This window comes from Martes martes (assembly GCF_963455335.1).
Source record: "Martes martes genome assembly, chromosome: 14".
Classification (NCBI taxonomy): Eukaryota; Metazoa; Chordata; class Mammalia; order Carnivora; family Mustelidae; genus Martes; species Martes martes.
In genome coordinates, this window is record NC_137902.1 from 40,592,711 (window position 1) to 40,615,040 (window position 22,330).

At 44.0% G+C, this 22,330-nt stretch overlaps 1 protein-coding gene across 1 annotated transcript in view; it reads right to left on the reverse strand.

Moving 5' to 3' along the window:
- WDFY4 (WDFY family member 4) overlaps positions 1-22,330 on the reverse strand; it is a 246,225-nt gene that overhangs the window by 195,290 nt on the left and 28,605 nt on the right. The window contains exons 12-13 of the mRNA XM_080823652.1: positions 20,512-21,092; positions 5,498-5,591 (exon numbers count right to left, since the gene is read on the reverse strand). Coding sequence (XP_080679778.1) covers positions 5,498-5,591; positions 20,512-21,092 — 675 coding nt within the window. The remainder of the gene's footprint in view (positions 1-5,497; positions 5,592-20,511; positions 21,093-22,330) is intronic.

A 22,330-nucleotide genomic window follows, 5' to 3' on the forward strand; every position in this document is an offset into this window, starting at 1 on the left:
GAGCTATTAATGCTGTCAATATTTCAGTTATTTGAAACCCATATAATTAGTTCAATGTGTTTGAAATGCAGGCTAATTCCAGAAAATGGCACCCTTTTCTAAATTAAGACATGAATGAGTTGATAGATGAACGCAGCCCTGAGCCCGATCTTTTCTCTGTCCCATCAGACTGCGCAGGACATTTCCGTGGCAGTAGAATCTGGAACACACACAACAGTGACTCAGTGCTGGCTGACTGTAGATCAGAGTCTCTGTAATACTCAGGTCTGATCATGTTGTTGCTTTCCAAAGCCCTCCTATGGCTGCCACGTCCATACAGGAAAAGCCACTTAGCACAGAGGCAGGAGGTCCAGGAGTCTGGCACCACAGACATCCACCGCCTAGCAACTTCTACAAGTTTCAAGTCCTCACCAGCAAAGTGGGGATACTGATATCCACCCTGCAGGGTTATTATAAAGATTAAGGGATAAAGCATTTGTAGAGTTTCTGGCAACTAGTAGCAGTAATTCCACCATTTAGTAAGTGTTTCCCATGGTGCAGTGTATGTTCTGCTCGCCATGCTAAGGACTCATTGCATTTAATCCTCACAATAATGCCACAGGATGATATTATTACCCCCATATGACAGCAAAGAAAGTGAAGGATTGTGGAGGCTGAATCATTTCCTGTGTCTGTGTGACTGTGAAGTGGCAGAGTTGAGATCTGATGACATTCTGCTGTGTTTGGAGTCTGAACTCTGCCCTCATAGAGCAGGCGCTCAGTAAAGACTGTAGAGCTCGTGGTGATGCTGATGATGGTGATGGTTATGATGATGATAATGGATGGTACCCCAAGAAAATTCAATTCTCTCAGCATGGTATTCAGCATCCTTCATGGTGTGGCTTTGACTGCACATCACAGCCCCACACACTCTGCCCACATTGTCTATCCTAGCCCAGCTGAACTACTCAGAGTCCCCAAATGGACATCTTCACATGTGCCTCGCTCTATGGATGATCTTCTCTCCCTTCCCTCCTCCAGCTGATCTGCCATGAGCACGTCTTTTCCTTAAAGCCTGGTTCCAGTTTCCCCAACTCTTTGTGGCTTTCCTTTCCCTCTGCCCCAAGGCCCAGTGGGCAAACCTCTGTTCTGGACAACAGAGTGTGGTCTTACTGTCTTCTACACTCCTCTCCCTAGTCATCCTCAACTCCAACTGTGAGCTCCTGTGACATTCATGTTTGAATCCCCAGTAGCATCTGGAAGGTGCTGAGTAAAATTATTCACAGGTACATATGGATCACACTAGTTGTTCTAAAGCACTGTGCGCTCCACCTCCGTTAACCTGGTTCTGGCTTCCCACCCTCTGAGTTACAGTCCTCGTGCACACAAGCAAAGACCCCTCTGCCAGGAACTGAATAAAGGCCACCGTCCTGATGAAAACACAGTGATGCTGGGGACCAGAGAGCCCTCACAGAGCAAGACCCCTGTGGCTGCTGAGCATGCCAGAAAGGAAAAATGTCTTCTTTCCAATCAGTTGTTTCGTTCTGAGGCCAACTCAGCTCCCAGAGAACTGAGCTGGATGCCATTTCTGCCTCATTCATAGTGATTCCCACAATCCAGTTTTAATATTGATGATGACACAGCTGGGTTATCTTCCCAAGAGCAGCCCGTGGTGCTAGCATTTTGGAGAGGGGGAAGACACCTTTTGGCTGTAAGCAAAACAAATTTCATGTGGCCATAATTAGAAATAAATCAGACCACCCATATACGTAGTTATTTAAGTTGTCACTCTTGAAATGACATCTGGACCTTGGAAAGCCATCAATTTCTCATCCATCAGATAGGAAGGTGGCTAAGAGTGCAATACTGGGAGCCGGTAGGCCAACCGACAGGGAGATGAGGGGAACTCATATTCCATCTTCTTCGTAACACTGCCATCTACTGAAACTTCCTGCCTGGAGGATGCAGTCCTGCAGTCCTTTTCATTCCAGCATTTTCCTGTGTGGTCTCCTTTCTCATTTGATTTACTATTCTATTGATTGTTATGAGGTTTCCCACCCTCCCCTTTCAGAAATTAATTACTGTAATTATTCAACTTTTAATAGCTGCTGATTTGGCATCTGCAGAAAATATTTGAGAAAACGCATGACTACATTTCATTTGCATTTTGAGAGACAGTGAGGGAGAATTAGACTTTTCCTAAATTACTTATTCTGACCCGAATAGAGAAAAAGAATCCTACCAGATGGAATTCTCATTTGCATACTTAATGCGTCTGATGGCTATCACAGAGGAGTCCAGTTCCACTCCATACACTAACATGACAAGGCACAGAGTTTATCTGAAACTCAGGTTCAGCCATAATTCCCATGCATGAGCTGCAGAGAGAGGCCACTCTCTGCTCTGCATCACTTCATCGGTCCTCACCGCCATGGAGTTGGGCACAACACACCCATCAGCAACCATTTGGCTGCTAAGGCCGCCCAAACCACTGGCTTGGTTGTTCTCATTCCAGGTACACTGTATGGCTGGAAATATAGCTAAGGAAGCCAGACATCCTTACTGTAAAGCTACTGCACCTGCAAAACTGGGCAATGCCAAGAGATCATGACCTTACATCCTGCAAAAGCTGCAAAGATCAGAGAGCCATTCATCAAACACACCTTGATCTGGGGCCGGGGAGTGAGTTCCAGAACTCCCGTCACCAGTTCCATGACCACAGGAAGTCACCCACCTTTCTTGAGCCTCAAGTCCCTACCATGTGGGAAGATTCTAGTGTGCCGGGATGAGCTGTTATGAATACTGATGAAACAAGAGGCCTGGCACAGAGGTATCCCTGAGTGTGATTAGTATCCAAAATGGTCCAGGCAGACCCTGTCTTGAACATCAAGGTAAAGAAAGTAAAGTCCCAGATTTGAGACAACTAAACGACTAGAAGACATGTAAAGAACTAGAAGATGCTTTATTTCAGGGTCAAATATTTTTATCTACCAGTTGATGCTTAAGGCAAGTAGGTACTGGTCTTAAAAGATGACCCCCAACAATCCCTTCTGTCCTTTACACACATGTAACCTCTCACATCAGTAGAGAAGGCATATGGCCCTTCCCACTGAGTCTAAGCTGAACCTGTGACTCACTTTGACCAACAAATGCTGTGGAAGCAAGGTCAGCTCGTTCAAGGCCTAAGCCTTCAGAGGACCTGGAAGTTTCTGCTTTTGTGCCTTTGAGAGCCCTGAGCTACTATGTGGCCTGATGGAGAATTCACTTGGAGGAGCATGGATAGAGGCTGGACGGAGAGGGCTACGTGGAGAAGAACCCAGAATGCTATTATAACAGTTTCAACCAAGGCCCCAGGCATCTGGCCCAGCCCAGGAGCCTCTGGTCATTGGAGCCAGCCCTGTGAGGTGCCATCTGTGTGAGTAAGGAAGACATCTTAAATGGTCCAGCCCACCCATCACCTTGGGGTGCAAAGACGGGCTGTCCCTGCTGAGGCTGTCGGAATTCCTACCCCACAGGCACCGTGAGAAAGAATGACATAGTTTGTTAACTGGGTGGCACTTTGTCACACAGCAACAGGTAACTGAAGAAGCGATCAAGCCCATTTTACTCCAGCCTACTTATTTTCTGCAAGCGTAGAAAAATATAAGTGCATTCCATTTTACTATGAGATGAGTCTCTCTTCATTGGTTTGATCATCACTTCATGGTCACTTTCCAGCAAAGGAGCAGGAACCAGAAAAAAGATTCCAGTTACAAAGGGACATAGAGACATGGAACCAAGTCAGCCCTTTTTTGCAAGCCTGTATGAAATACTACAGAATTTCTTTGGTGAAAACAGTTCCCTTCCCTACACATCAAGGCTTTTGCTCCCTGTTCCACTTTTCTCACTGATTTTGGCAGGTTTGCAACATTTTACTAGTCATTGTCATTTTCAGGCTGTGATTAATGACACCACTAGTGTTCATTTCTTCCTAGAACATATCACTTCATTTTTAGGTCCTGGACAAAACCCAGCTGAACCCACAACCCTGGTCCCTCATTCTTCCTGCAGAAGCCACAGCTGCGCAAGGGAAAGACCAGGAGACCTGCCACCAGGTAGGACCACATTTAATACCAGGTCCACCAACTGGGAATCCTTCCAAGTCATTTAAATGATCTGAGCCTCTGTTTCCCCACTGGTGAAAACGGAGACAAATAATACTCCCAAGAAAACTGCAATGAGGACAAACCATGAAAAGGTCCAGCACCACACCTGGTTGCTCAGTCCAGTTCGTACCCTCTCCTCTGCACTCATTAGAGCATGGATTCTCCAGGGTTTCCTCAACAAGAACTGCCTTGTTCTGTTACTCAATCCTTTCATCCTGCTGTGGAGGCCCTTGTTCTGTGAGGACAGGAACTTGGGTGGTTTGGGTTTTGGGTTTTTTTTTTTTCTGACCCACTTCCCACCCCCTGGACCTCATCTCGGGGTCCCATGAGTCTGTCTCTCCTCTCTCTTCACACTTGCCCAGACACCACCCTAGCTGAGCCACCTTCGGTGTGGTCCTGCAGACATTGCTTTCGAACTGTTGTCCCCATTCCCAGGCCATTCCCCATGCCATAAACAGAGAGAGTTTTTGATACAAAAACCTGATAGAGTCATCCTCTCCTCATTTGTGAGGCTTCTTGCTACCCTAGGGATAAAACTCCATCCATAAGCAGGGCTCCAGCCATCCTGCGCCTGCCCCATCTGGCACATTTCCCACTCTCCCCCTCTGCTCCCACCCCAGCCGCCTGCAGCAGGCTCCTTCCTGCCTGGTTAATTGCTACTCATCTTTCAGGGCCCTGCTTGAATGTCGCCATCTAGGAGATGGCTTCCCTGACCTCCACCTCCTCCTCTAAATTAGATTTAATCAGGTCTTCCCCCACCTCCATTCCCATTATTCTTTCTCAGCATCTTATTTTTCCCTATTATTATCACTTGTCACAATCTGTCATTGTATATTCATTTGTGGGCTTATTTATTTAGTCTGTCTGCACTGGCACCATCTCTTGGTCCCCATGATAGACACAGGATCCAGGGACAGTGTCCATCTTGTTAGCCTGGCATGTCCTATACAGAGCACCGAGCCATGATCACAGCCAGCACCCACAGGATGGATGACTACCAGGGGCGGTGGGGAGGACTTCCAGCACCACCAATGCCCAGTGCTGTCCTCAGTACCCAGGGCTGGCCTCATGAAGGCGGAATCATTTCAGCTAGTTTATGTTTGACTGTGGATTTTAGTAGGGTCACTTCACCAGCAGAAATGACCTGTTTCAAATGGCCTTGGAGGGAAGGGCAGCAGAACTCAATCAAGGGTCATGGACACGCTGACTCTCCCCTGCAGGAAGAGCTTCGCGGGAGGGGTGGGCGGGGGGGGGGGGCAGTCTGCTAATGCAGGATACTGAGGGCAAAGGCAAAGAAGAAGAAGTTGGGCCAGAAGGAGCTTAAGTGAGTCGTCACGTGAGAAAGACAAATACGTGTGTTTATCCACAAGTACCTGGGGGTGGTCTGCGTGGTACAGCCGAGGCAGCAGTCTCACCATGATGCACAGGACCCCAGGGTGCATGATCACAGCGTCCCCTTCATCCACCCTGCAGAGAGAGGGCAAGCGGGGTATCAGCTTTGAGTTTTCTAGTCTTTTCTGTTTTTCACAAACCTTTCTGAATCTTTCTCCAACAGTCCACAAGACACATCCTCATTCTACCACGTATGATCTATATAACTTTGAACTAATTAATCTGAGCCTAATTTTCCCCAGCTATATGTGGAACCCATAACACCATACTTCTCTCAGAGAGACATAGAATAATGCTTTTGGGCCCCAGGACACAGTGGCTGGCTCATAGTCGATATTCAATGCAAGTAAGTTGCCTGGTCCTCTCCCCTTCCCTCCAGGCAAAAAGGAGATAGACAGGCTCTCCTTTTATGTTAAACACATACACACAAGCATTTCTGAGTCCCTTCAAGGTGTGTAGGCGTACTCAATTCTGCCCTGCCCCCTGAATGCAACTCAAAACTCACATAGAACAAATAAGCAGTTCTCTGATGACTCTGAAAAGTAAATGGTAGCAGAGAAGGAAACCAAACCCACAGCACCATTCAACTGCATTGAATTTCCTGGGGTGTCCCCCTCCAAAATTCCTGGGTATGGGCTCAGAGAGCATCTGAAAACAGAAATGTGCACCGTGTACAGACAAGGACAGAGCACCAAGAAAACATCTCTGTTTCTGGGCCGAGGAACAGAAAAGTAGGCTCCTACAGGTCACAGAGCATGGAGGAGAAGCCCTGAGATACTCTTTGTTAAGTTACTTCGTTCTTTCTCAGTCAGACTCCAGACAACCTCATAGCAGTAGCAGCAGCCAGGCAGGTATCTGAGTGTCTAGGAGAAGACAAATCCTTCTCTCTAACCAGAAGAACTATGGTTCTAAGAGTGTAGGCAAAATCTCCATCGCTCTTGTCTCTCTATTTCCTTTCCCTGCTTGGTACCAGAAATGGATGCAGTGGTAGGAGGTACATGGCAAAGCAGGGAAACTAAAGCCTCAGCTTCCTAGACCTAGGAGAAGGAAGAGACCCCTGGTAGCCATGAAGTGTTGGGGAGACATGAAGAGGAGGAGGCTTAAGAAAGTCAGACTTTGTATCAACCTCTGGCCTCAATTCTGAGTTGCATGTGTGGATGTGGCCCTAAACCACATTCCTAAGGCTTTGAGAACTGAACTCAAGGGTAAAGACCACCCATGACTGGCTACTGCACGGGGCAAATATAGGGTAGATCAAACTTCACTGCCAAGTCTGTGAAGCCAAACTAATAACAGAAACATGGTCCACGGAAGGTGGGTAAGAACTTTCAGGCTAAACCTAACCTGGTTGTTTGCCTGGTGAAACAAAACTATCAGCATTCTCCAGATGTCAACAAAATCCAGAGTTCATAACATTCAAAATGTCCAGGACACAATTTGATATTACATAGCATAGAACAAATCGGGGATATATCAATACCTCACACAGGAAAAAGATAATCAACAGATGACAAGCCTGAGATGACCCAGATGTTGAAACTATCAGACAAAAATTTTGTTTTTTTTAATCAGGCAAAAACTTTAAATCCGCTGTTTATATACCACACTCTAAGGAATAAGGGTGAATATTATTGAAATGGATGAAAAACAAAGAAGTCTTAGTAAAGAAATGGGAGCAATAAAAAAGAACCAAATGGAAATTTAAGAACTGAAAATACAATAACAAATTTAAAAATCTCACTAAGTGCAAACAATAGGAAAATGAGATGAGAGAGAGTCCCTGAATTTAAAGACAGATCAATAGAAATTGCCCAGTCTGAACAACAAAAAGGAAAAAGATTTTTTAAAATGTAAGAAATCCTCTAGGAGAACATAGGCAGTAACTTCTTCAACATCGGCCACAGCAACCTCCTTCACGACATGTCCCCAAAGGCAAAGGAAACAAATGCTAAGATTCTCAACAAGATCCTAGCTAATAGGATCCAACAGTATATTAAAAAGATTTATCCACCATGACCAGGTGGGATTTGTCCAGGGGATGCAAAGGTGATTCAACATTCGCAAATTAATGTGATAGAACAAATCAATAAGAGAAGAGAGAAGAACCACGTGGTTCTCCTAATTGATGCAGAAAAAGCCTTTGACAAGCAACTGTTCCTGATTAAAACAATTCAAAGTGTAGGGATAGAGGGAACATTCCTCAACTTCATAAAATCTATCTATGAAAAACCCACAGTGAATGTCATCGTCAATGGGGAAAAGCTGACAGCCTTCCCTTTGACATCAGGAACACGACAAGGATGCCCACTCTCGCCACTCTTGTTCAACATAGTATTAGAAGTCCTAGCAACAGCAATCACACAACAAAGAGAAATAAAAGGTATTTAAATCGGCAATGAAGAAGTCAAACTCTCTCTCTTCACAGATGACATGATACTTTATATGGAAAATCCAAAAGACTTCACCCCCAAACTTCTAGAACTCATACAGCAATTCAGTAATGTAGCAGGATATAAAATCAATGTAAAGAAATCAGTTGCTTTCTTATACACTAACAATGAAACTATAGAAAGGAAAATGAGAGAATCAATTCCATTTACTATAGCACCAAGAACCATAAGATACCTGGGAATAAACCTAACCAAAGAGGTAAAGGATCTGTACTTGAGGAACTACAGAAAACTCATAAAAGAAAATGAAGAAGACCCCAAAAAATGGAAGACCATTCCATGCTCATGGGTCAGAAGAATAAACATTGTTAAAATGTGTATACTATCTAGAGCAATCTATACTTCCAATGGCATCCCAATCAAAATTCCACCAGCATTTTTCAAAGAGCTGGAACAAACAATCTTAAAATTTGTATGGAACCAGAAGAGACCCTAAATTGCTAAGGAAATGTTGAAAAAGAAAAACAAAACTGGGGGCATCATGTTGCCTGATTTTAAGCTTTACTACAAAGCCATGATCACCAGACAGCATGGTACAGGCACAAAACAGACACATAGACCAGTGGAACAGAGTAGAGAGCCCAGATATGGACCCTCAACTATATGGTCAAATAATCTTTGACAAAGCAGGAATAAATATACAGTGGAAAAAAGACAGTCTCTTCAATAAATGGTGCTGGGAAAATTGGACAGCTATGTGTAGAAGAATGAAATTCGACCATTCTCTTACACCGTACACAAAGATAAACTCGAAATGGATAAAAGACCTCAATGTGAGACAGGAATCCATCAGAATCCTAGAGGAGAACATGGGCAGTAACCTCTTCGACATCTGCCACAGCAACTTCTTTTAAGATATATCGCCAAAGACAAAGGAAACAAAAGCAAAAATGATCTGCCACAGCAACTTCTTTCAAGATATATCTCCAAAGACAAAGGAAACAAAAGCTAAAATGAACTTTTGGGACTTCATCAAGATCAAAAGCTTCTGCACAGCAAAGGAAACAGTCAACAAAACAAGGAGGAAACCCACAGAATGGGAGAGATATTCGCAAATAACACAACAGACAAAGTGCTGGTATCCAAGATCTATAAAGAAGTCCTCAAACTCAACACACACAAAAGAGATAATCATGTCAAAAACGGGCAGAAGACATGAACAAACACTTCTCCAAAGAAGATATACAAATGGCTAATAGATACATGAAAAAATGTTCATCATCATTAGCCATCAGGGAGATTCAAATCAAAACCACACTGAGATACCACCTTACACCAGTTAGAATGGCCCCAAGTAACAAAAGACAGTAGACAACATGTGTTGGAAAGGATGTGGAGAAAGGGGAGGGGAACCCTCTTACACTGTTAGTGGGAATGCAAGTTGGTGCAGCCACTTTGGAAAACAGTATGGAGATTCCTTAAGAAATTAAAAATAGAGCTTCCCTATGACCCTGCAATTGCACTATTGGGTATTTACCCCAAAGATACAGATGTAGTGATAAGAAGGGTCATCTGTACCCCAATGTTCATAGCAGCAATGGCACTTCAATGGACAAATGGATAAAGAAGATATGGTCCATGTATACAATAGAGCATTATGCCTCCATCAGAAAGGATAAATACCCAACTTTTGTATCAACATGGACAGGACTGGAAGAGATTATGCTGAGTGAAATAAGTCAAGCAGAAAGAGTCAATTATCATATGGTTTCACTTACTTGTGGAGTATAAGGAATAGCATGGAGGACATGGGGAGACAGAGAGGAGAAGTGAGTTGGGGGAAATCAGAAGGGGAGACAAACCATGAGAGACTGTGGACTCTGAGAAACAAACTAAGGGTTTTGGAGGGGAGGAGGGTGGGGGGTTGGGTAAGCCTGGTGGTGGGAATTATGGAGGGCACGTATTACATGCATAAACAATGAATTCTGGAACACTGAAAAGAAATTTTAAAAACAAAATAAAAAAAAAAAAAGATGCTCAGCACCTGGGGCCAAGTTCTTTAAGTTTAATGTGCTTAAAAATACAAAAGAAGCTTTAAAAAAAATCAAAAACAAAAAATAAAGAATAGAAACCTAAACTCCAACCCCAGTGACTGTGATTCAGGAAATCTGGTTTATGAGATTGTATTTTAGCACTTTCACAACTGATTCTGATGTGGGCAGGTAGGCTATAGGCCATACTGGGAGAAGCATTGCTCTGAGGTGTGGATCCCAAGAGCAGAATGAGGGAGGGGTTCTGAATGCCAAGGAGGGCGGACAGTGGTAACCCAGGTGACCTAGTGATCCTGAACGGCTCAATCTATCTTGCAAAAGACCTGCGCATGTAACTGAAAGTGATAATCCAAAAGTTATAATCCAAGATTATATACATGATTATCTATATCTCTCAAGGCCTAGAGCTGAGGACAGGGGAAGAGGGGTGCTTGGTCGAGTTTTACAATGTAAGAGTGATGTCATTTCATTCAAAGAATCCAGAGGCGTGTGGGGATATCGGAACCAGTGGGACCACATCACATCACACAGAGCCTGAGTTTGGCTATCCCCATCTCCCCACCCTGTGGCCATGGAAGCGGCACATGGTAAGGCATGGTGCTCGGATCCATCCTTGTATTTTGCCTGCTTAGCTGTGGAAGTCAGACTATCCCTCATCCAGACGATATCCAAATTCCCTGGGCAGGCTCAAGCTACTCTATCTCTTCTTACTAAGGTCAGTGGATTCCTGAGTGATTCATTGGAAAATTAAAAGGAATACAATCTCATTTTGGCAGTCTGCACGGGCTACCCAAGACAACCACCACCTTCTCCCAAACCAGATCTCCCACCAGGGCTTCCCTATCAGGGCCTGCGCTCATCCCATTGGCTACCAAGGCCAGACATTATGTCCTAAATAGGTTTCAAATGTTCTCCCATGAGCAAACTTTTGTCTGGATGCCAGTCATTGCCATCACTCCGGGGGAGAGACCCCCAGCTCCTGCCTTCCTCCCCCTCCTCATTCTCATTTCTATCCATCTCTCTCCCTCCACACTCTCTCTCTCTCTCTCTCTCTCACACACACACACACTCATACACAAAACCACAATCACACATTCACACTCACACTCCTACCCTCACACACATTCTCACACATACACACACACATCAGAGTGGCCTCTGCAACCTGTCTGCCTGCTCCCCTACGAAATACCATCCCCCACCCTGCCAGCCTGCAGGTCATTCATGCCTGGACCCCCTTCCAGGCTCACCTCTCGGCACTGTCCTCAAGCGTGTGGCTCTAAGTCCATAATCCCTGCCAAGACCTTGGGCTTGCCTCACTCAGTGTGGCTGCTGTGGGGTCTGTATTTCAGGCTTGGGAATGCCTTCTCCAAACCCTCCCATTCCAGGCACCTGTCACTCTCATCCTTGCTTAGCTCAGGGATCGTCTCACCCAGGAAGGCCCCACGGAACCCCTCTCCCAGGCTTTGTCAGGTGCACTGCTCCATTCCCCTTATTTTCTGGGGCTGCCCTAGGTGGCATCCACCAGTGGTATAATGACCCGTTCACACTTCTGATTCTCCCACACCCAGCTGTAGGGCTAGGGCAGGGAGTCATTTGTCCCTTCCCCTCAGTACTCACCAGTGCCTGGCCCCTAGCGCTCAGCACCAGTGCGCGCATTCCCTGAGTGCTTACTGAAATTCACGTTCTCCAGACTAAATGTGTACCGAGGGTGAGCCAGAGAGGCACAGGCAGGAGCAGCGTTCTGAAGGAAGAGCCGTGCCACCACTGTCCGGGAGACATGTTAGGGACACGCTAGGGTGGCCATCCTGCGGCAGCAGGGGGACTAGGTCCGCACTAGCCTGCATGGCAGCTGCACAGTCAGAGATCTCAAAAGCCACACAATAAGAGGGGTGCCTGGGGGGCTCAGTTGGTTAAGCAGCTGCCTTCAGCTCAGGTCAGGTCATGATATCCCAGAGTCCTGGGATCGAGCCCCAAGACCAGCATCCAGACCAGCTTCCTGCTCAGCAAGGAGCCTGCTTCTCCTTCTGCCCAGCCCCTCAATACGCTTGCGCATGCGCTCTCTCACACTCTCTAGCTCTGTCACTCTCTCTCTCAAATAAAGAAATAAAATCTTAAAAAAAAAAAAAAAAAGAGCCACAAGAAACCATAGTCCTCGCTATGGCACCAAATCCTGTATATCCTGTTTTTGTTTTTTTTTTTCCCCCAAAATATACATACCTATGATAAAGTTTAATTTATATATTAGGCACAGTAAGAGATTAATAGCAACTAATAATAAATAGAAAAATTCTAATAATACACGGTAATAAAAGTTATGTGAATGTGGTCTCTCTGTCTCTCCAAATATCTTCTTGTGCCCTGCACACCCCTCCTGCGGAGACGGAAGTGATAAAATACCTAGAGACGGAGTCACGTGGATGACACAGGCATGGGACGCCGCATCAGGCTACTCTTGGCCTGCCTACGATTCGTCAGAAGGAGGATCACCTGCTTCCAGACTGGTGATCTGCTTCTGACTGGCTGCCAGAAATGAAACTGCCAAAAATGAAACGTCAGCTGCGGGTCAAGGCTGACTAGTGCATGGTGGTTTAAGAGAAAGCTCCCTGCAAAGCCACAGCTCCACAGGAGGGACGATAGGCTTTGGGCAGATGCTTCCTGCTCAGCTGGGTTCTCACACCTGAGATGCACAGCCAACACCCAATGTACTCACAGGTGCACACGCACAAGTCCCCCCATAATGTCTGCATGGGCACACACCACACATTCAATTCCTGGTCGTCCAGAGGAGCATGGAAAAGCAAGCCCGGTTTGAATGGCAGGTGTGACAGAGCAAGACCCCTTTGGGAGGGGACAGCTCAGGGGAGTCACGAGGGAAAAAGCCAGGCCACCCTCCAAGGTCACCTAAGATCCAGATCCAACACTGCCCCAGTCATTGAATCTTGGAGATTGGGGTGCTGATGTCAAGGAGGACTGAGTGAGGGCTAGCATCAGAGGGACACCCTCCAAAATGCCTCCATCCCAGGGCCCCAGGCCTCAGAAAGAGCTGCAAAAAGTTAGGCCCTCATGTAGCCTGGTCTGCAGAGCTTCAGACTCTAGCAAACCCCTAGACTATCCTAGAAGCATGGGTATGTAGAAATATTTGAGCCACAACTACTGCGAAAAAGGCAAAAGGTTCACATACTTCAACTTCACAGTTTGCCAAGCATTCTCACTGGGTCTTTTGAATGGAGAACATATATTATATACATCAGAAAGTAAAATCTTACTGGGTTTTCGATGTCATGATATTTAGTGAGTGATTATTAATCACTTTAAATAATCACATAATTTAATCACAATTAAACAAAGGACTGGTTAGGGGTCTGGTCAGCCGCGGTGCAGCCCCTGCCACCTTGTCTTTGCCTGGCACACACTGCCTTCTTGGGCAGCATGTCCCCTTACAGGTGTGCATTATAGCCACAACTTGGGTTCAAACTCTAAGTCATTGATATTGTCCCTTTTGTTGATATAATGAACAGAATTCCGCCTGTGAGGCTCAGCAGAGGCCAGGAGAGGTCGAAGCCTAGGCAGGAACCAAGTCTTCTGACAGCCAATAGAGTCTTGCACATTGCATATGTATTTGGGCAATTCCATAATATATAACTTCCATTTTGTGGGCAATGTTACTTAAATCATCGTTGTTACATGAATTAAACCAACTAATGCTTGTGGAAAGTGGAGCACAGCATCTGGCACACAAGTACTTGGGAGATAGCAGCTGTGGTCACGATGACCAACACCGTTATCATCTCCAACCCCCACCTCATGGCAGCCCTCAAAGTGGATACTTTTATTACCACTGCCTTCAAATCAGGAAATTGAAGCTCACAGAGATAAAGCAACAGGCCCAAGGAACATGGCCACAAAGGCATAGAACATTTGGTCTGAGTCCAAGGCCCACAGCCTCTGCCCCTCCTCCCTGGAGAGCAAAGCCCACTTTGCACAGACAGGGCTGAGCCAAGGCACTTATCCAAGAAGATACCAAGTGTTCATGGTAGGCAGGGATGAGCAACCTGTCCCCCGTTCTCAGCCCACCACCCTGCCTTTATCCCCCAGATTCTCTCATGAGAGGCGAGGGTTTCACTTATTCTCTAACCATTAGGAAAGGTCGAGGGTGATATATTTCTTTCAATGAGGAAAAAATTGCTCTATTTATGAAATCCGACTCTTACACATTTAAAAATTACTCATCATGAAACCAAGGTGACATCTGACACAGGATTAATCGGTAAAGAATGTGGGTTGATGCCATCCATAGGTTAGAGACCAACTTTAAACTGTAAGCTATTGTGTCAGAACATTTGGAAAGTCATCGCCATTATTGTGGGAGTTTCCAGAAAAGCAGGATGAACACATACCCACAGAAACACACAGACACACAGACACACACACAGGGTTTGGAAATAGACCTGGGATTATAATCTTATTCTATTGCTTAATTACTAAATGTGTGACTTTGGCCATTTATCCTTTATTAGCTTTGGTTTCTTTATTAGTAAAGTTCTAGGATTGGAAGGGAATTAAATTAATAGAAGTGTTTAGAGCTTAGCCCCCAGAGACATTTGAAAAATGACTATGGCTTCTCATCACTCAAAACCACTTACTAATGCCTTCTGGTGCTGACAACTATTTCCCTGTCCTCTAACAGCTGGTAGAATAAGGTTCAATGCTGAGATACCAAATTGACCTCCATGCTCTCCAGGTGGCCAGGGTAGAGGCCTCCTCAAGGACACCCTTCCCCAGGATAGAGAGATGAGGGAGCCTCAGAAAGGGAATTCTCCCCAAGACAAAGTAAGAAGAGAAGGGCCTGGAATCTGGTCAAGGCCATCTCACAAGGTGCCGCTGTGGTACCGCTGCAGTGAGAGATGTCATGACCTTGAGAAACAAGAACAAAGCAGGAGGCATCATGCTCCCTGATTTCAAGAGATATTACAAAGATAGAGTAATCAAAATAGTATGGCATTGGCATAAGATACATAGATTAATGGAACAGAATAGAGAGATCAGATCAACCCACATACATGTTGTCAATTAACTTACGACAAAGGAGCCAAGACAGTACAGTGAGGAAAGGACAGTCTTTTCAATGAATGCTGTTGAGAAAAAACTAGACAGCCACATGCAAAAGGATGAAACTGGACCATCACCTTACACATACACAAAAATTAACCCAAAATGGATTAAAGACTTGCTGTGAACATAAAACCTGAAACCATAAAGCTGCTAAAAGAAAACATAGATGGTAAGCTCCTTGACATTGGTCTTGGCAATGATTTTATGGATTTGACACAAAAAGCAAAAACAACAAAAGCAAAAATGAACCAGCAGAAGTAATATTAAATTTAAAATCTTCTGTACAGCAAAAGAAAACATCAGTGAAACAAAAAGGGAATCTACAGAATGAGAGAAAATATTTTTCAAATTGTATATATGATAAAGGGTCAATACCCAAAATATATAAAGAGTTCACACAACTCAATACTAAAAAAAAAAAAAAAAATCCAACCAAAAATGGGCAGAACGGGGTGCCTGGATGGCTCAGTTGCTTAAGCAACTGCCCTCGGCTCAGGTCATGATCCCAGGATCCTGGGATCAAGCCCCGCATTGGGCTCCTTGCTCAACTAGAAGCCTGCTTCTCCCTCTCCCTCTGCCTTCCGCTCTCCCTGCTTGTGTTCTCTCTCTCTCTCTCTCTGTATCAAATAAATCAATAAAATCTTTTTTAAAAAATGGGCAGAACATCCAAAGAGATGTTTCAAAGAAGATATATAGGTGATGAAAAAGTGCTTTACATCACTAATCATTAAAGACATGCAAATCAATACCACAATGAGACCCCACCTCAACACCTGTTAGGATAGTTATGATCAGAAAGACAAGAAATAACAAGTGTTGGTGAGGAACACTCATGTGCTACTGGTGGGAATGTAAATGGGTGCAGCCATTATGGAAAACAATATGAAGATATCTCAAAAAATTAAAAATAGTACTACCACATGATCCAGAAATTCTACAAAGAAAGTGAAAACACCAACTTAAAAAGATACGTGTACCCCTATGTTTATTGCAGCATTTTTTACCATAGCCAGGGTACAGAAACAATCTAAGTGACCATTAGTGAATGAATGGATGAAGATGTGGTACAAATATACAGTGGAATATTATTCAGCCATAAAAAAGAAGGAAATCTTGTCATTTGTGACAACATGGATGGACCTTGAGGGCATTATGCTAAGTGAAATACTTCAGAGAAAGACAAATACCATATGATCTCACTTACATGTGAAATCTAAAAACAAAAAAAGAGCTCACAGATACAGAGAATACACAGAGGGTCACCAGAAGCAAGGCATAGAGGGTTGGCAAAATAAGTGAAGGCAGTCAAAAGATGCAAATTTCCAGTTTTAAAATAAATAAGTCATGGGAACATAAGGTACAACATGGTGACTACAGTTAATATTACTATATTGTATATTTAAAAGTTGCAAGGAGAATAAAACTTAAAAGCACTTATCACAAGAAAAAAAATTTTAACTAGTGTGGTGATGGGTGCTAATTACTAGACTTACTGGTCATTTCCCAATATATACAAATACTGAGGGATGCCTGGGTGGCTTAGTTGGTTGAGCGCCCAAGTTTTAGTTTCTGCTCAGGTCATGACCTCAAGGCTTGTGAGCTCAAGCCCCACATCGAGCTCTACACTCAGTGAGAAGTCTGCTTGAGATTCTCTCCCTCTTCCCCTCAGCCCACTCAAGCATTCTCTCTCTCTCTCTCATATAGTCTTTAAAATATTTATATACACAAATATTGAATCACTATGTTTTATACCTGAAAGTAATATAATGTTATATGTCAATTATACCTCAACAAAAAATATATGAATACATGCCTTATTTGTTGGATTAGTTAAAATTAGATTTAGATTAGATTGATCATGGCCCAAAATTAATATTAGGCAACAGTAATATATACATTGGACATATAGGTATACATTTAAGAGTTGAATTAAGTGTTTACATATTACACATGGAACACATATTTTGGAAAGAGAATGAAGATAAATAGCATGGTAAACAGAGTAAAGGATTAAACATTATGAGGATGACTTGAATTATTTTAGTGCAATCACTAAAAGACTAATAGAGAGTATAAGATCCAAGTTAGTCAATGGGAAAAATTAAATTAAAATTCCAATAATTCAAAGAAAAGAAGGGCCATCTGTACCCCAATGTTTATAGCAGCAATGGCCACGGTCGCCAAACTGTGGAAAGAACCAAGATGCCCTTCAACGGATGAATGGATAAGGAAGATGTGGTCCATATACACTATGGAGTATTATGCCTCCATCAGAAAGGACGAATACCCAACTTTTGTAGCAACATGGACAGGACTGGAAGAGATTATGCTGAGTGAAATAAGTCAAACAGAGAAAGTCAAGTATCATATGGTTTCACTTATTGGTGGAGCATAACAAATAATATAGAGGACAAGGGTAGATGGAGAGGAGAAGGGAGTTGAGGGAAATTGGAAGGGGAGGTGAACCATGAGAGACTATGGACTCTGAAAAACAACCTGAGGGTTTTGAAGGGGCGGGGTGGGAGGGTGGGGGAACCAGGTGGTGGGTATTAGGGAGGGCACAGATTGCATGGAGCACTGGGTGTGGTGAAAAAACAATGAATACTGTTACGCTGAAAATAAATAAAAAATAAAAAAAAAAAATAAAAAATAAAAAAAAAAAGAAGACAAGGGAAAAAATCAAAAGAAAAAGGGGGACTGTAGAAAATACAAAATAGCAAAGTGGAAATCATTCCAAACATATTAATAATTACAAAAGTGTAAACGAAGCACATGCTTCCCTAACCAAAAAATACCACACTGGGTTAAATGACAAAATAAAGCAAAAACAAAACCAACTCTTTAGTGTTGACAAAAGAAACACCTAAAACATTAGGACCCAGAAAGCAGAACAGAACAGATTTTTTTTTTAAATTCCAGGCACATTCTAACCAAAAGAAAGCTGGCATAGCCTTATTATGATTACACAAAATTGTTTTTATGGCAAGATATATTGTTGGGGATAAAGAAGGTCACCATAGAAGGTGAAAATTTTTGATTCCATGAGATGATGTAAAAATTGTCAATATGTGTGGTTCCAATATCCTCAGATGTAAGGAAAAATGAACAGAAATTGACAAATCTATCACTACGATGAAAAATATCTAACACAGCTTAGTAACTGATGTATCAAGCAGATTAAATAATCTGAAAATTTGAAGAAGACAATAGACAAATTTGATCTAAAGGACAGAAATAGAACACTGAGTGTTACAACTGGAAAATATGCATTCTTTCAAGCACCCATGGAACACTTACGGAGATTAGTCACATGGGAGGCCACAAAGTCAAATTCAACTAATTTCAGAGCATTACCATCATACAGCCCACCTTCTCTCATGATGATAAAATTAGAACTCAACAACAATGAAAGATGACCAAAAATACTCTGTAACTTTGGAAATTCACAATTCAAACAAGACTCAAGAATCAAACTATAAGTCACAAAGGAAATTAAAATATTTAGGATTAAATAATATCGAGAGTGCAACATAATGAAAGTGGCATGATACAGCTCAAGTAAAGTGACAGAAATTTGCATTTAAAAAGTCTCCTAATCCATTAAATTAAAGAGAAAAATACCAGAATGAACCCAAAGAAAGTAGAGGACATAATAAGAACAACCAAATGAAAACAGAAATAGAAAGTGTATGTATGAGAGATAGGAAAAGCTGAAAGTTGGCCCCTGAGACACGCTGTTAAATAAAAATCTGTCAAGAATGCTGGGGTGCTGGGGTCCAGGGGACAGAAAAGAAGCAAATGATGTCAGGAGCAAAAAGTTAAAAGGATATTGTGAACAGCCTTATGCCAGCCAGTAAATTGGAACTCAGAATGGGAAAATGAACTTGAAAAATTACTGAGAATGATTCAAGAAGAAATATAAGTTTATTCTCACAAAAATAAATCTTCTTACAAGGAAACATGGGACTTAAGAGGTTTTTACTGGCAAATTCTGTCACAAAGCTAAGGAATAGGAACAATGATCTTTATTTACATAAACTCTTCCAGAGAACAGAAGAGACAACACTGCCCAACTCGCTTTAGGCAGCTACCATAAACTCGATAGTGAAAATAGTCAAGAAAAGAGTGTGAAAGGCCAATCTTCCTCATGAACAAAAATCCTTTTCAAAAAATCAGCAAATCAGAAGCAGCAATAAATACTTCATGAGCAAGTTGGTGTCTGTGCAAATGCAAGGTTAGAAAACCAATTAATTTAGCAGATTAGCTGGAGAAACAAGAAAAATGATATGATTATCTACGTGGTTGGAGATTTGGCATTCGTCCCCCTCACCAACAAACCCCAGCACTGCTGTATGGCCAATCCAACATCTTTGGATAAATGGGTACAACGTTTCTCAGAAGGGCATTCCGTGGCAGCAAACATCAGACAGTGTGGAGAGGTAGAAGGCAAGAGAGTTTATTGCAATATTAATTTGTGTTTTGTCATTGCTACCTAAGGAGAATAAAAAAGATAACCCACCCATTGGGGTGCCTGGGTGGCTCAGTGGGTTAAAGCCTCTGCCTTCGGCTCAGTTCACGATCCCAGTGTCCTGGGATCAAGCCCCACCTCAGGCTCTCTGCTCAGCAGAGAGCCTGCTTCCCCCTCTCTCTTTGCCTGCCTCTCTGCCTACTTGTGATCTCTGTTAAATAAATAAATAAATAAAATCTTAAAAAGAAAAAAAAAAAAAAACGATAACCCACTATTGCTGTTATGTTCTTTCATTTTCTTCCCCTGCAATTCCAAAGGAAGGAGCAGCGTTCTTTGTGCTCAATCGCTTTCGTGGAAGTCTGTCTTGCAGGAATGAAAGTAAAGCGTTGTCTACAAAAGTCTGGGCTCGTGGAGGAGATGGGCCTGAGAGGTAAGGAGAGACGACTGTCTTTGTTATGAGAAGTGGAAGCAGCCAGAAAGAACAGGAGGAAAGGTTACTGCGGTTATCCTGCAAGTCAAATGACCTCATCTCTGGCAGAGCAGAGGCACGGGTGGGGCAAAGGCTGCCCAGGCCGGCAGGGTGGCTGGGCACAAGCACCAAGCCTCCCCGGAGTAGCAGCAAAGACGGCGATGGAGAAAGTGAGCTTATCAGCAGAGTTCTGCCCTTGGCTTCCAAGATCTGAGAAGCCCCCCTGTTCTTGTATAGCTCAAAAGCATCCTCTAACCATGTATTGACTCAGATTGGTTCTCTGCCAGCTCCCACAGTAGAGGAGATTGGAGTCAAAGTTAACTTGATTTAAAGGGAAGAAAGACACGTGACATTTGTGCACCGCCCACCCCCACACCCACCACCGCCCCAGTTTGTAGGTCTAGGCTTCCGACCGACTACACATGCACAGGATACTGGGGAGAAAACGGGAGAGAGAAAGGCACTCATGACCCGATTACAGAAGAAGGCGGCAAAGCTCTACCTCTCCTCCAGGTCTGGCCACTGCTTGAAGTTGCCTTGGGCGTCCCTGCCAGCTTTTTCCTTCTTGGCCTTCACAACTGGGTCCTGCCCAGCCCCTGGGGACTCCTTCAGGTCTCTGCGCAGGTGAAGGGTGCCACTGGCCATGCTGTCCAGAAAGCTGAGGATCTGGAGGCAGCTCTGTATCTTGGGTGGGAATGGGCTCGTAGAGGCAAAGGCCACACTCAACAAATCAGCAAATGGCCTGGCTTTTGTGTCCGCTCCGGAGTGCAGAGGGGCTCCCTCTTCCTCCTGGGCTCCGAAACAGCCCAGCAAACAGAGGTCTTCAGCCAACTTCTCAAAAAGCCCATTCCTCTTGAAGAAGTCACCATTGACGGGGTCCAGGTGCAATGCCGCAGACAAGGCACAAAGGGTGTGCAAGACAAGGTCCAAGGTCTGGCTGGGGGACACCATCGCCCACGTCTGCAGCGGGGGCTCCTGGAGCGACCCCTCCAGGTCAGAGAGCAGCGACAGGAGTCCATTGAAGCCACTGGACACTCTGAAAGCAGCACGGCCTTTGGGGGTCTCCAGGATCCTGAGGAGAGACTGAAACACCAACAGGATAAAAATGAAGAAAGCCCAGGAGACAGCTTGTTAAGGCCAAGCTCCCACACACCACCGCCAAGGCATTGCACGTTGTTCTTCCCTGGTCAAGTTGTGGGAGCAGCGGGCTACCTGAGAGTGATTCTGAAACCGTGTCCACCTTGCTCCTCTTCCTTTCAGTTAGGTTTCCACTCAGTGCCTCCTTTCAAATGAATGCTGCCAAGGCCTATGCTCAGGGATTGTACTGGTTTCCTGTCGTGGGTCTTAACTTCCATGCATCTCCCTCTAGAAAGTGTCTTTTGACCACTTAATTGTACTGCCCCCAGGTCAAGGGCTCACCCAGCCCCCTGTCCGTTGTTGAACCAGACTCTCTTCACACTGCCATGAAGTGACTTGGAAATTGTCTCAGCCCTCCACTAGACTGAAGCTCCATGAAATCAGGCAATTCAGTGCCATGGAATGTAGCACACACTTCATAAATATTTGCTGAATGAGTGGGATGAGCCATCCCTTGTGCTGCAAAGACTCGCAGTGAAATCGCCATAAGATAGCTTATCATTATTTGTCTCCCTCATGCAAACATGAGTGCCTCTGTTAAATGAAGAAAGATGGTAAAGTGAATCTGCTTGATATCTGGTGTGAAAATACGAAGGAATCAAGGTAGAGGAGAGAAATGTTTAATGGAAGGAAACATAACTCTAGCTTATAGCATAGAGCACATGTGGATTTTAGGCTATCATAACATTCATGGCAGAATCTGCCTTCTCCAGATCACTGAGATATTCCTAGACAAACTTTTGTTTCCTTCTAAAATCAAACATTTATTGAGCACTTACAATGTGCCATTCATTGAGGACAGTGTGTGGTGTACATTAGGTATTCGACAAATGTTTTGGAGGGAGGGAGGGAGGGCGGGAGAGAAGGAAGGAAGGAAGGAAGGAAGGAGATAAGAAAGGAAGGAAGGAAGGAAGGAAGGAAAATATATGGCCTAACTACTTCTGAATTTGGCTCAAAACCCAGGGAAGTTTGATTTTATAGGCAGGTCCTCAAAAGAAGCATGTAGGCTGTTAAAGCAGGTTCTCCAGAAAGGTGACGCTTAGTGAGTGTGAAGTTCAACCCCATGTCTCCCCACTAGCCACTGGAGCACCACTAAGCCTTCAAGACAAGCAAGGCCTTTCTCCATGTTGACAGCATCATAGCAGCAGCAGCCTGTCCCTACACACCGCAATGGGACTTGGGGC